An 11,942-nucleotide genomic window follows, 5' to 3' on the forward strand; every position below is an offset into this window, starting at 1 on the left:
AGTCGGGTATAAATGATTACATGATTTCTTGCCTGGATTATTATTCCATACTCTAAATGGGAGATTTGTAAGCTTCATAAACAAATGCACTCATTTATGAGGGATTATCTGTAATCTCGCTCTCCGCCTCTCTCCCGCTCCCTCCCTCTTTTTCTCTCTCACTCGTTCCATCAGTGCTAATGTGCCACACCTCCCCTCCTCCCTCACTCCACTCACTTGTTTTAATGTACCATCATCTAGATCTATTAAACACTTGAACCTTCTGTCTTTTTTCTCTTGGTTTTGATTCTGTGAAACAATAACAAATTAATGATAAATGTGCGCACAGTCATATTTTGTTTGCTGCGTTGATCGATATGAAAGTGGTCTTGGGTCTATACTGGCACCTAGTGGCGTGGATGCAATTTTACGCAAAAACCCTGCGCCATGTAAAGGTTGTTTACACGTTTTTAAATGTATTACGTTTAGGTGGTTATTGATCACTTGTGTGTGTGTACATCATTTACTATTTTAAAAATACTATTAATTTTTAATAAGTAAAAAAAATTAATGAGGAAAAATTTAGTATGTCTTTAATAATTAATAAATTATAATAAAGAAGAATAAATTACTCCCTAAATTACATAATTGGCGCATTCGCTGCTTCTTTATTCTTTGAAATACTAACCAGAATCAAAACATAAGACATACTGAAACAAGGGCACAAACACATAAACACACACACACTCACGCACAAATACACACTCACACTTAGACACACAAAACCGTGTGGAACAGGTTCATGAAATGACAGGGTGAATAAGCAGCATGGCATTTAATGTCCATGGATGTCTATTTTCTGCTCATTCATCTGTCATTCTTACAGTTCATCCCGTCTGCCTGTCACTCTTTCTCTCTCTTTGCTCCTCTCTTTTCCTTGGCTTCTCCCACTGCGGGCAGATTTCAAAACGCTCTCAGTATCAACCTTCTCCTCTTTTACTACAATCTGTCCATCAGCTGCCCATAAGGCTTCAGCTTCCTCGCGTTCCTAAAATGAAGTTAAACATATGAGTTAGTGCACATAACACCTTTCCTCTTTTAGCATCTCTGGAAGTTGCCATAACAGCACCATACCATATCTCTGTGGTGCTTTTCAGTGGTGAACCAGAGTGCCAGTGCACATCGTCGACCCTTCGTTACTGCAGTAACTCCGTGTGGATTGACAGGTCCTGATGTAAATCCAACAAGTCGCCCACAGCTTGGTTTAACCTTTGCCTGAAAGAAGAAAATAAAAATATAGAGAAAGTTTCGGGCAAGCATTAGGTCTTTGGTGGTGTTATTCAGGAGTAGAGCTGCATGATTTTTTTCTTTTTTCAAACAGAGAACAAAATAACATGAGATTTACTAGAGGTTCTGACAAAATGTTAATTGTTGCAGTCTATTTAAAATGTTTAATTAACAACGTAATCCATAGTCATTATTTGAAGCACCAAGTTTCTTTCAAAAGGTGATTTGCTCTATTTTGATCGCTTCCGTAGACATCAGTGTTTATATCTGAACTATACATTTTTATCCAAGTACTTCTGTGACAATATGAATATTTGTAACACAGAAATAATTATACTGTGCGGTTGAAAAGACTGTATATGAAGCTGTTTCATACCTGAACTGCTTTCTCTGGGTCAGCGGCAGCGCAAATGCAGATCTGTATGTTCCGGTGTGATTTTGTCAAAGGTTTAATAGACAGGCGAATCGTCATTTAGGAATGAAATCGCGTGGGTGTTTGAATTGAGAATGCAGTATTTTAATGGTTAATCGTGCAGCTCTATTCAGGAGATTATATCAAGTCCTTATATATTGTTGTTTTGAGAGCTTATGAGAAATTTGTAAATAAGGATCTGAATAAAAGTAAAAAATTAGTGAATACTGGGGAATGTATCTTACGGTGACTGTTTTGGTGTCTCGATCAGTGAAGAAGAAATCACCTCCTTCAAAATCATCATTCAGGTAAAGAACTGCACTGTAAAGGCAACAATACAAACAAATCATCAATGTGTGCATAAAAGAAAAGTAAAAAAAAAAAAAAAAAAACCTATTAAATATATTTTAGGCATTTTCATTATTTTCCATATGTTTCCTTTCTATTCAAATGAGGCTCATAATGCTGGATTTACAAAAGTCAGCGCTATTTACCCAATACAATCAATGCTGCACAATTAATCTCAACAGAAAGCTGGCAGTAAGGGAATTTTATATAAATGTTTCTATATATGTTATATTGAACTTTCCAGCAGTAATTGTAGCCAACTAAAGTAGACCACACTCTGTCTTTAATCATGTGAATCTTGAATCTTCTGAATTTATTTTTTAGTGAATAAATGTATGCAAATGAAGGAAGCTATCAGCAAGCCTATTCATTCTGAGTGAATTTCCTGTGTGTTTTTCCTACATCTACACATCTGTGCACCTGAGATCTCGATGAGTAAAAGCAGGAGCTTCTCTCCAGCACTGCCTGGTTTCTGGCTCCAGGATGCAGTTATCCACATGAACTGGGTGAGAAAGATCTGACCGCCCCTCTTGCTGTCCTTTACACATATGAAGTCATATATGCACTGAGCAAGACATTAAAATAATGTGTGTTTATGTGTGAATAATTGTTCCTTTTAAAGCACGATAGAGTTTTGTACCTGGGATGGCGGAGCGGCACACTAAGTGTGTGTAAGCAAAGTAGAGAGGAGAGTGACTTCTGAAGTACGAGTCCATCAGAACTTTTACGGTCTCCCCGATCTCATGCAGCAGCTTGGCATCTGATTGTTTGACCAGCCCATCCTGAGACAACTGGAAAACAGATATTTTCTAGTATACTATCTAGGATATTTGATGTAAGAATGTCTAATTTTATAAATCATTCTAATATGTGTCATAAGTAGGGGTGTAACGGTGCATGCATTTGTCCCGAACCGTCACGTTATGGATGTCACATTTCGGTGCATACAGTCAGACACTGAATACAGTTGGTCACAGGTGATCCACACTCCAATCCAGAAGGGGGCGTGCGCGGTAATGAAATGCTGTTTGCTAACCGCCACAACCGGAAATGCGCAGAAGAAGAACAGACGATCTATGCATAGATATGTTTACGTGCAATAATCTCTCAACCAGTGTTTCAACCGCAGAAAGATATAAATAAAATAGCTTGAGAATAATATCTCTCGTAGCATTACATTTACCTCAGGCAAGTCATTTAGTGTCCACAGCATGTTAGTTCACTAGAGAAATGAACTCTAGAGGGGAGCATTTCACTAAATATATGCACTATATTAGCTTATATATTCATTATATTTACTTTACCTGTAATGTCTTAGTTATTAAATATATATTTAAGTAAATTTGTCATGAAAATGAGATGACAGTAACTATGTAAATGATTATATTTAAAAAAATTAATCGGAGTAGAAAAATATTTGAAAAATAATTTAATAATTAGATTTAGAAGTTAGTGCAAAACCTGCCTAATGTGCAATTTACATGTTTTTTTTTTGTTTGTTTTTTGAGTGTTGATTAATATATCTAGATAAATAAATAGCAACTGAATTTAATAGTTTGGGCTCTGTTGCTAATTGTAACCTTAAATATAATAATATTGTAAACTTTAATATAATAATATTATAGTAATGTGCAAGAAAGGGCTCACTGTATATAGTTTACAGCATTAGCTATGATAGATTTTTTTATCCTTAAGAAAATGTTAATTATAATTGAATTTATTTAAAGAGAGAGACACAATTTGTTCAATAAACCACTGTTTATTAAAAAAGAAAAAAGAAGCAATTTTATGTTTAGATTTCGCCCCCCGCCGAACCATGACATCAATACTGAGGTACGTACCAAACCATCATGTTTTTGTACCATTCCACCCCTAGTCATGAGGGAGTAATATTTCACCTTAAGTGCTCTGAGAACAGTCAAGCCCTCAAACTTCTCATGTGGCGTGTGAGGAGAGCGTCGCCCCCGGTAACCATCACCCACTGATGCAGCAACCTGTTATCAACACATGCAGAATGTGAGGTGAGATTTTTTTTCCAGCTGCTCTCTGGGCATTGCACTGTTTGAAACAGTAGTTCACATGGCAGATTTTTAAATTATTATTTAAAAGCTCACGGCAGCCAGCTGCATCACGCGATCACATTCAGATTGGGATAAAACTCCATCCAGCACCACACGGTTGGTCCCGTTCAGCCCCTGATCATCCATAGTGAGTGTTACGCCAACCACAGGAATAGGACCACCTAGGTCAAAATGTTATATATTTAACTAATTCAATTCAATAATTATATTAAATTACATATTATAAATATTACAATATGATGGAAGGAACACGGTGGACAGAAACAGTGCTTGTACCTGCATAAAATCCACTATCATCCACTTCTTCCACTTTCTGGCCCTGCTTCAGTTTCTCATGAAGCTGCTCTTTCTCTGCTCTGAGAAGATGAAAAGTTTGAAGCTGCCAGGAAATTCATCTCACCAATTCCTTTTTTGTTATTTTTCTATTTCCCTGTCTCACCTCCAGGTTTCTCGCAGAGATTCAGGCACAACGTCCTCGGGTGTCCACAGATCCTGATGGGGACAGAGAGTGAGACTAAGGCCTTTTTTGGCTAGCTTCAGAAAGTAGAACAAAAGGTGAGAGGTGAAAGACAAAAAAACTCCAGCAACAGCAATGAGGCATATACCGGGTCACTGAATTTAAAATCCAAGTTTGCCATCCCAAAGTACAGCAGTCTCTTCTCTTGCAAAGCTCTCCTGACATACTTGGCAATTTCCTTTGAGAAAAAAAAAGATAAAATGGCCATTTTAAAGTCTGTATTGATTTTTTTTTATTGACTCATCCATTTATCCATCCATCAAACAGACACACCCATCTATAAATGCAAACATTATTCTTTCTACCCCATCTCCCATGCATCATAGTTACTCCACCAGTCCATTCATCATACCGGCATGGGGCCTGTTTCCTGAGCCTCTGTGTCGCCCTCTAGAGTCTGAGAGTAGAGCTCCATGTTATTAAGGGAGTCTGAATCTGTGGGGTAAAAGAGCAGCAAGGAGCGCAGGGTCTCTACCGCCCCCTTCAGGTCACCAGCTGCAGAACGCCAAAGAGTGGTAACAACAGTGTTTGGTTAATGATGGTTCTCACACTTTTCAGGTCAAGCACCAACAAACAGAATAGTATTTAGATTTTTTTTTTTTTTTTTTTTTTTAACTGAGGTACTCTAACAGTGATTGGAGGTTTTACACCACCAATTCACCAGTGTTTTTATTATTAAACTCTTAAAAATAGTTTTTGCTAATTGAAATAAAGCTGAAATAAAAGATAAATATTAGATGAAAAACTTTTACAAAAATAAGAAATGTTGACTTATAAATAATCAAAATAAAATAAGTTAGAAGTACAAAAATTACTAAAACTGAAATAAGTAAATTAAACTAAATATTAATATAAAAAAAACTAATATAAAATGCTAAAAGCACATAAAATTACTGAAAACTTAAAACTAGAATATAAAAATAAAGGCTAATTCAAAATATTATTAAATACTATAACAGTATATGAATAATACTAAAATAACACTGCTATTCACATCCACATTGCAACATAAAAAAAAAAAAATGTAGGCTATGCCTGTGTGTTAGAGTCATTGACGCTGGTATTAAAATTGTATACAGATCAGAAATTAGAAATAACAAAAAGACAATAAATAAATTAAATTAAAATTAATAAATGTTTATATTTTAAGTATTGCAAATTTGAGTCGTCTGACATATCATGAGGGAACCACTGTGTTAATGTACAGTTGTGGTCAGAATTATTGGCACCCTTGGTAAATATGATCAAAGATGACTATAAAAATAAATCTGCATTGTTTATCCTTTTGATCTTTAATTCATAAAATTAGCAAAAATCTAACCTTTCATTGAAGGAAAAGAATTGAAAGTGGGGAAAAAAAAAAAAAAAAAAAAAAAAAAAAAAAAATCACATTATGAAATAAATGTTTTTCTCCAAAACACGTTGGCCACAATTATTGGCACCCCTAGAATTTTTTATGAGTAAGATATTTCTGAAGTGTATTCCCATTCATATTTACATTTTTTAGAACACCAGGGTGATCATGAACATGAAATTGTCCAGCCATGACTTCCTGTTCCATAGTATAAACATGAGGAAACACAAAGGCCAAATTCCCTTAATCATTCACCACAATGAGTAAAACCAAAGAATATAGTTCTGATGTGCAGCAAAAGATTGTTGAGCTTCACAAAATAGAAAGTGGCTGTAAGAAAATAGCTAAAGCATTGAAAATCCCCATTTCCACCATCAGGGCAATAATTAAGAAGTTCCAGTCAACTAAAGATGTTATTAATCTGCCTGGAAGAGGACGTGTGTTTAAATCGTCCTAACGGGTGGTGAAGAGGAAAGTTTGAGTGGCCAAAGACTCTCCAAGGATCACAGCTGGAGAATTGCAGAGATTAGTTGAGTCTTGAGTCTCAGAAAGCCTAAAAAAAATTATCAAACAGCACCTACATCCCCACAAGTTGTTCGGGAGGGTTTCAAGAAAAACCCTCTGCTCTCATCCAGACACAATCTCCAGCATATTCACTTGTCAGACAAGACTGGAACTTCAAATGGGACCGGCTTCTATGGTCAGATGAAACTAAAAAAAGAGCTTTTTGGCAGCAAACCCACCAGATGGGTTTGGTGCACACATGGATAAAAAGTACCCCATGCCCACGGTTAAATATACTGCTGGATCTTTAATGCCGTGGGCCTATTTTTCTGCTGGAGGTCCTGGACATCTTGTTCAGATACATGGTATCATGGATTCTAGGAAATACCAACAGATAAAAAAAATCAAAACCTGACCGCTTCTGCTAGAAATCCAAATGATCCAAAACAAACATCAAAACCAACACAAAAATGTATTACTGAGCACAAAATGAAGCTTCCACCATGGCCATCCCAGTCCCCTGACCTGAACCCTAAAGAAAATGAGTGGAGTGAACTGAAGAGAAGAAGCACCAACATGGAGCTGGGAATCTGAAGGATCTGTAGAGATCCTGTATGAAGGAATGGTCTCTGATCTCTTGTCAGGTGTTCTCCAAACTCATCAGGCATTATAGATGAAGACTCAGAGCTGTTATCTTGGCAAAAGGAGGTTGCAAAAAGTATTGAATAAAAGGGTGCCAATAATTGTGGCCAACGTGTTTTGGAGAAAAACATTTATTTCATAATGTGATTTTACCCCACTTTCAGTTCTTTTCCTTCAATGAAAGGTTAGATTTTTGCTAATTTTATGAATTAAAGATCAAAAGGATAAACAATGCAGATTTATTTTTACAGTCATCTTAGATCATATTTATCAAGGGTGCCAATAATTCTGACCACAACTGTATTACATTGGTGCCCTTACATTCATATTTACATTCTTATATAATAGAGAGCAACAGTGCCTGCCCACTTTTTCAGCGGCGTTGGTTCCGGAAGTATTTTTTCCATTCATTTCTCCCATAGGGATTTAAAAAAAGTCTTAGTTAAAGTTTTTTTTAAGCTATGAACCAAGCCAACCAGCTACAAGGTGAATCACAACATTACAAACTTTGATTTGAAGCAAAAAGTATTGAGGGAAAGAAATACAATCCCACAGAGCACGGTGAACAGCATTTAAAATTATAGAATGAACAGAATTAAAAATAATAGAGAAATATAAAACTACTCGTTTAAAATGTTGATTTTATATAGCAAATATTTAAGTATTTTGAGAGCGTAAGGAGACCGACTCGATTACGTCATTTGTGGTGCTTCATGGGAGTGGGGCGGCGCTAACGAGATCTTTTGGTGTGTTTTTCTTGTTTCGACACCGATTGGTAGAATTTTCTGTACAGCATCATAGGTAATGTAGTTTTTCACAAGGAATTCTGCTGTTCAACACGATTATTTTAAAACTAAGTTGAAATAATGCAGGCTAACAGCTTCAACAGAAGCAAATACTACCAATTAACAACATCGTAGCTCACAGTAAGGCTGTCTGTAAACAGTTTCATAAAAAAAAAAAAGAAAGAAAAAAAAAAAGATTTTTCTTCTTCTGGAACCCGACTGTTGCACTCTATTACATTTTTGAAAAATAAATAAAACAAAACACTGTTTATCTCCAAAAATAAACAGTGAATAACAAAGAAAAAAAACATAATAATGGATCATTTTTAATATAATTTAAATAACAAAAACACTGTAATTTGTGAGGAAACATGGGGAGGAAACATCAGTGCTTGCGTATTAATAACATCTGACCTATTAATGACATCTAACCTTTGAATTGTGCAATATGTAGATGCTCGAGCTGTAAGGGCAGAAAGTCCTCCAGAGCAGAAACCCTTCCAGGTCGTGTTGACACTAAGGTCACGCATGTCTGTTTGCATGACAGCAAGGAGAGAGAGAGGTCTGAAGAGACAGAGAAGGACTGAGTTTACTCAACTGTTTTATAATAAACAAAATATTACCAGTTTTACTATTTCTTGAAATATTCACGTGTTAAACTTCTAATAGTGGCTGCAATAACTTGATAGACTTTGTCAATGAACATTCTTTTTCACCTGCAGCTCTCTCGTAAACACCATGTGCATTGTCTGGCTCCTCCGGAAGGACCCGTGGCGCCATCTCACACTGAGCTCTGCATTCTTCTGTCTGCTTAAGCGTCTCATTCACACACTCCTTCCACTTCTTCACCACCTTCACCCAATCAGACGAGCTCTCAGCCAGAACGGCTGCATCATACATCTCCTAAAAAATGATAAACAATGTGAAAAAAGATGAGAAAATGATAGAGAAATGGGTATACAGGACAGCTAATGTGGTTAATTTCATAACTTTTTATAATTTTATTTTTTATAATAGTGGTTAGGAAAGAGAAAAAGAGACGAGTGAGGACAGTGAGGTGCAGAATAAGTATGTAATTGACAGACGTTATCCACATATTCAGCTCTAAGACAAAAGACAAAAGACTGCTCGGTCAATGTGGGAAGAAACTGTCAAAATAACAGACTGCACAACACAATAGAAAAACAAAATAACTATCATGACACACAACACTACTTACAGTCTTGAGAACTGCTCAGACGTCAGTAAGCACACTGAACGATTCATGCAATTCAATTTACAAAATCTATTTATTTGGTGGTGACATTTGCAGCATTTATTTTAGTATTGTTCATCATCATCAAGATTTTGTTAGGTCCTCACACACAGTTTTCCATAATCAACATACATAATGTTACATATTTCCCAGAAAAAAGGGGTAGGCTGAAGCCCTAGCTTATTTTACCTACCTCTTTCTTCATTCTAATTCTATTAAGCTTCACTTCCACTGCTAAGCTTAATCTATACAAATTTTAAGTTACTTAAGACAACAATTCTTAAGACTTTCATACATAACTGAAAGTTACACATTACATACATTAATACAAAAGTATTACACATACAAATTATTCAAATTATTATATACTTTATAAACTATTATAGTATTTTGAATTAGTTTTTTTAAAATATATTTTCAGTTCTCATTTTAATTTTATTTTAAGTTTAATTGTGCTTTTGTCATTTTTATTTGTTAATTTAAAAAATTAAGCTATTTTTATTTCAGTTTTGGTCATTTTAATAATTAAACTTATTTAAGTTAGTGTCAAATGCAACATTTGTAATTTTTAAGTTTCTTAAATTTAAAGGTTTTTTTAATCTAATATTTATTTTTTATTTTATTTTAGCTTTATTTAAATTAACGAAAATATTTTTTTTTTAGTTTTGTTTTAGTTGTATTTAAAGGGTTAGTTTACCCCAAAAATGAAAATTTCTGTCATTAATTCATCACCCTCATGTCGTTCCACACCCGTAAGACCTTCGTTCATCTTCAGAACACAAATTAAGATATTTTTGATGAAATCTGAGGAGGTATATAGACAGCAATTTAACCACCACTTTCAAGGTCCAGAAAGGTACTAAAGACATCGCTAAAACAGTCGACGTGACTGCAGTGGTTCAACCTTAATTTTATGAAGCAACGAGAATACTTTTTGTGCGCAAAAACAAACTTTATTCAATAATATCTCATACGCTGGCTCAGTGATGCTGACGCAGGAGCCGGACAATAATGAGTCGGCGTTCTGACGTAGAACCTGGAAGCGCTGAACGTAAACAATGCATGAGAATGACACAGAAGAGAAGATATTGTTGAATAAAGTTGTTATTTTTGTTTTGTTTTTGCGCACAAAATGTATTCTTGTCGCTTCATAACATTAAGGTTGAACCACTGCAGTCACATCAACTGTTCTAACAATGTCTTTAGTACCTTTCTGGACCTTGAAAGTGGTGGTTAAATTACTGTCTATGGAGGAGTCATATACTTCTCTGATTTCATCAAAAATATCTTAATTTGTGTTCTGAAGATCACCAAAGATCTTGTGGGTGTGGAACGACATGAGGGTGAGTAATTAATGACAGAATTTTCATTTTTGGGTGAACTAACCTTTTCTCTTTTGTTGAACTCACCCAGTGTTGCTCCTGCTCTCTCTCTCTGTCCTGGAAGGATTCGTCTTTCACTCCTATCATCCTCCTGTACTTCTCAATGTTGTTCCTCATCTCCAGGTGACTCGGATTGGCCACAAAGAACGTATGAGCAGCTGAAGCTGCTTTGTCCATTTTATCCAACTGTATAGAGGGGGAAGAGAGAACTTACAAAACAAACCAGGTCAGGCTTACTCAGACCTTTCCAGGTGTGTTGTGATAAACGTATCTAATTATTATTTGCCTGATTTCACGTATAAACATATGATTACTGATTTTACCCTGTAGTAGGTGACTTGCATGTAGTTGTAAGGGTTGCGTGTTCCAAATTCATACTCAATGTCTGAAGATACTGGGAGCAAAGCAGCAGGAGAAACACTTCGACCCATACAGAACTTCACACACTCGGCCTGCGCCTGGATCCAGTCTAGTATCCCCAGGTCCCAGAAAGTAGCATCCGCTGTGTCTACACACAGGACAAGTCATGGAAAACGGCAGTCTCCAGTTTGCAGAGCATGTTTTGTATTGTTGCATTAGTTTGGACTGAGTTTTAAGCACAGCAATTGAATGAGTTACTCCACATCATTGAAACACTCACACACTGTGATGGAGAAACGCAAAACACACTTTGTGCATCAGTACAAAAAGTTAACAGTTACCTAGTTTAGAGACTTTGTCATCTCCTGCTGTTAAACACTCGTCGTGACATTTTCGTCTGGTCCGCAGGAGCATGTCTCGTGTGGAAATGGATTTCTCTAGGAACTCCGCCGCGCGCTCCCAATCCTCCTTAAAATACGCCCGAACCCCGCGGTAATAGAGCTCATCGTAAGGGGCTAAAAGTTTGGATGAACTCTCTGAAGAAAGTCCACTGCCTGCCGTTATAAACACATAGTTGAGAATGAAGAGGGACGCCACGTATACAGGGACTGTGTTTGAGTGTAGCGCCATAATGCAGCACTCTAGTGCGAATGAAGGGAGGGAGGAGGTCCCACAGAGGAATGAGGGGAATACGTGCCTGGCAGCAAGAAATATAGGTACAGCACGAGAGAGGAAACTACTGTGTCTGTTTGAGGACACGTTTGCTTATAAAAATCTAGTAATTATTGGTGCATTATTATTTTGTGTTTATTACATATTTACTTAAATACTGTCTTTTATTACGTAGTTACTTAAAAAAAGATATAAGTGGTAAGGTTAGGGTTAATATATTACCTAAAACATAAAGTCAATGGAAGTGTGTATTTAAAAACCCCTGTGGTGAAAATCAAGTTTTAAATGTTGTTTCTATGCCTTTGTGGTGTTTTTAATATGCTTTAAGACAAACTATGCGCAAATTCATCAGTCTGTACCATTG

At 36.1% G+C, this 11,942-nt stretch overlaps 1 protein-coding gene across 1 annotated transcript; it reads right to left on the bottom strand.

The window, feature by feature from the left end:
* Positions 1-619: 619 nt before the first annotated feature.
* On the bottom strand, positions 620-11,641 carry p3h3 (prolyl 3-hydroxylase 3). Its single transcript, XM_051866078.1, has 16 exons — positions 11,248-11,641; positions 10,870-11,054; positions 10,574-10,732; positions 8,626-8,812; positions 8,342-8,473; positions 4,977-5,119; positions 4,713-4,802; positions 4,547-4,599; positions 4,384-4,463; positions 4,141-4,268; positions 3,925-4,020; positions 2,667-2,817; positions 2,447-2,564; positions 1,924-1,999; positions 1,114-1,254; positions 620-1,027 (listed from the first exon to the last, which is right to left on the bottom strand). Exons 1-16 carry the CDS (start codon positions 11,534-11,536, stop codon positions 860-862), a joined length of 2,196 nt encoding a protein of 731 aa, XP_051722038.1. The 5' UTR covers positions 11,537-11,641; the 3' UTR covers positions 620-859.
* Between the last annotated feature and the right edge of the window lie 301 nt (positions 11,642-11,942).

Source organism: Ctenopharyngodon idella, chromosome 16 (assembly GCF_019924925.1).
Source record: "Ctenopharyngodon idella isolate HZGC_01 chromosome 16, HZGC01, whole genome shotgun sequence".
Classification (NCBI taxonomy): domain Eukaryota; kingdom Metazoa; phylum Chordata; class Actinopteri; order Cypriniformes; family Xenocyprididae; genus Ctenopharyngodon; species Ctenopharyngodon idella.

Bases quoted from the DNA above. Each gene is read 5' to 3' on its own strand.
- p3h3 (XM_051866078.1), bottom strand. From the start codon at position 11,536: ATGGCGCTACACTCAAACACAGTCCCTGTATACGTGGCGTCCCTCTTC. The intron at 4,803-4,976 runs GTATGATGAATG...TTTTTCTCAAAG, and splicing joins AGGAAACAGGCCCCATGCCG to GAAATTGCCAAGTATGTCAG. The intron at 1,255-1,923 runs GTAAGATACATT...TTCTTCTTTCAG, and splicing joins GAGACACCAAAACAGTCACC to GCAAAGGTTAAACCAAGCTG.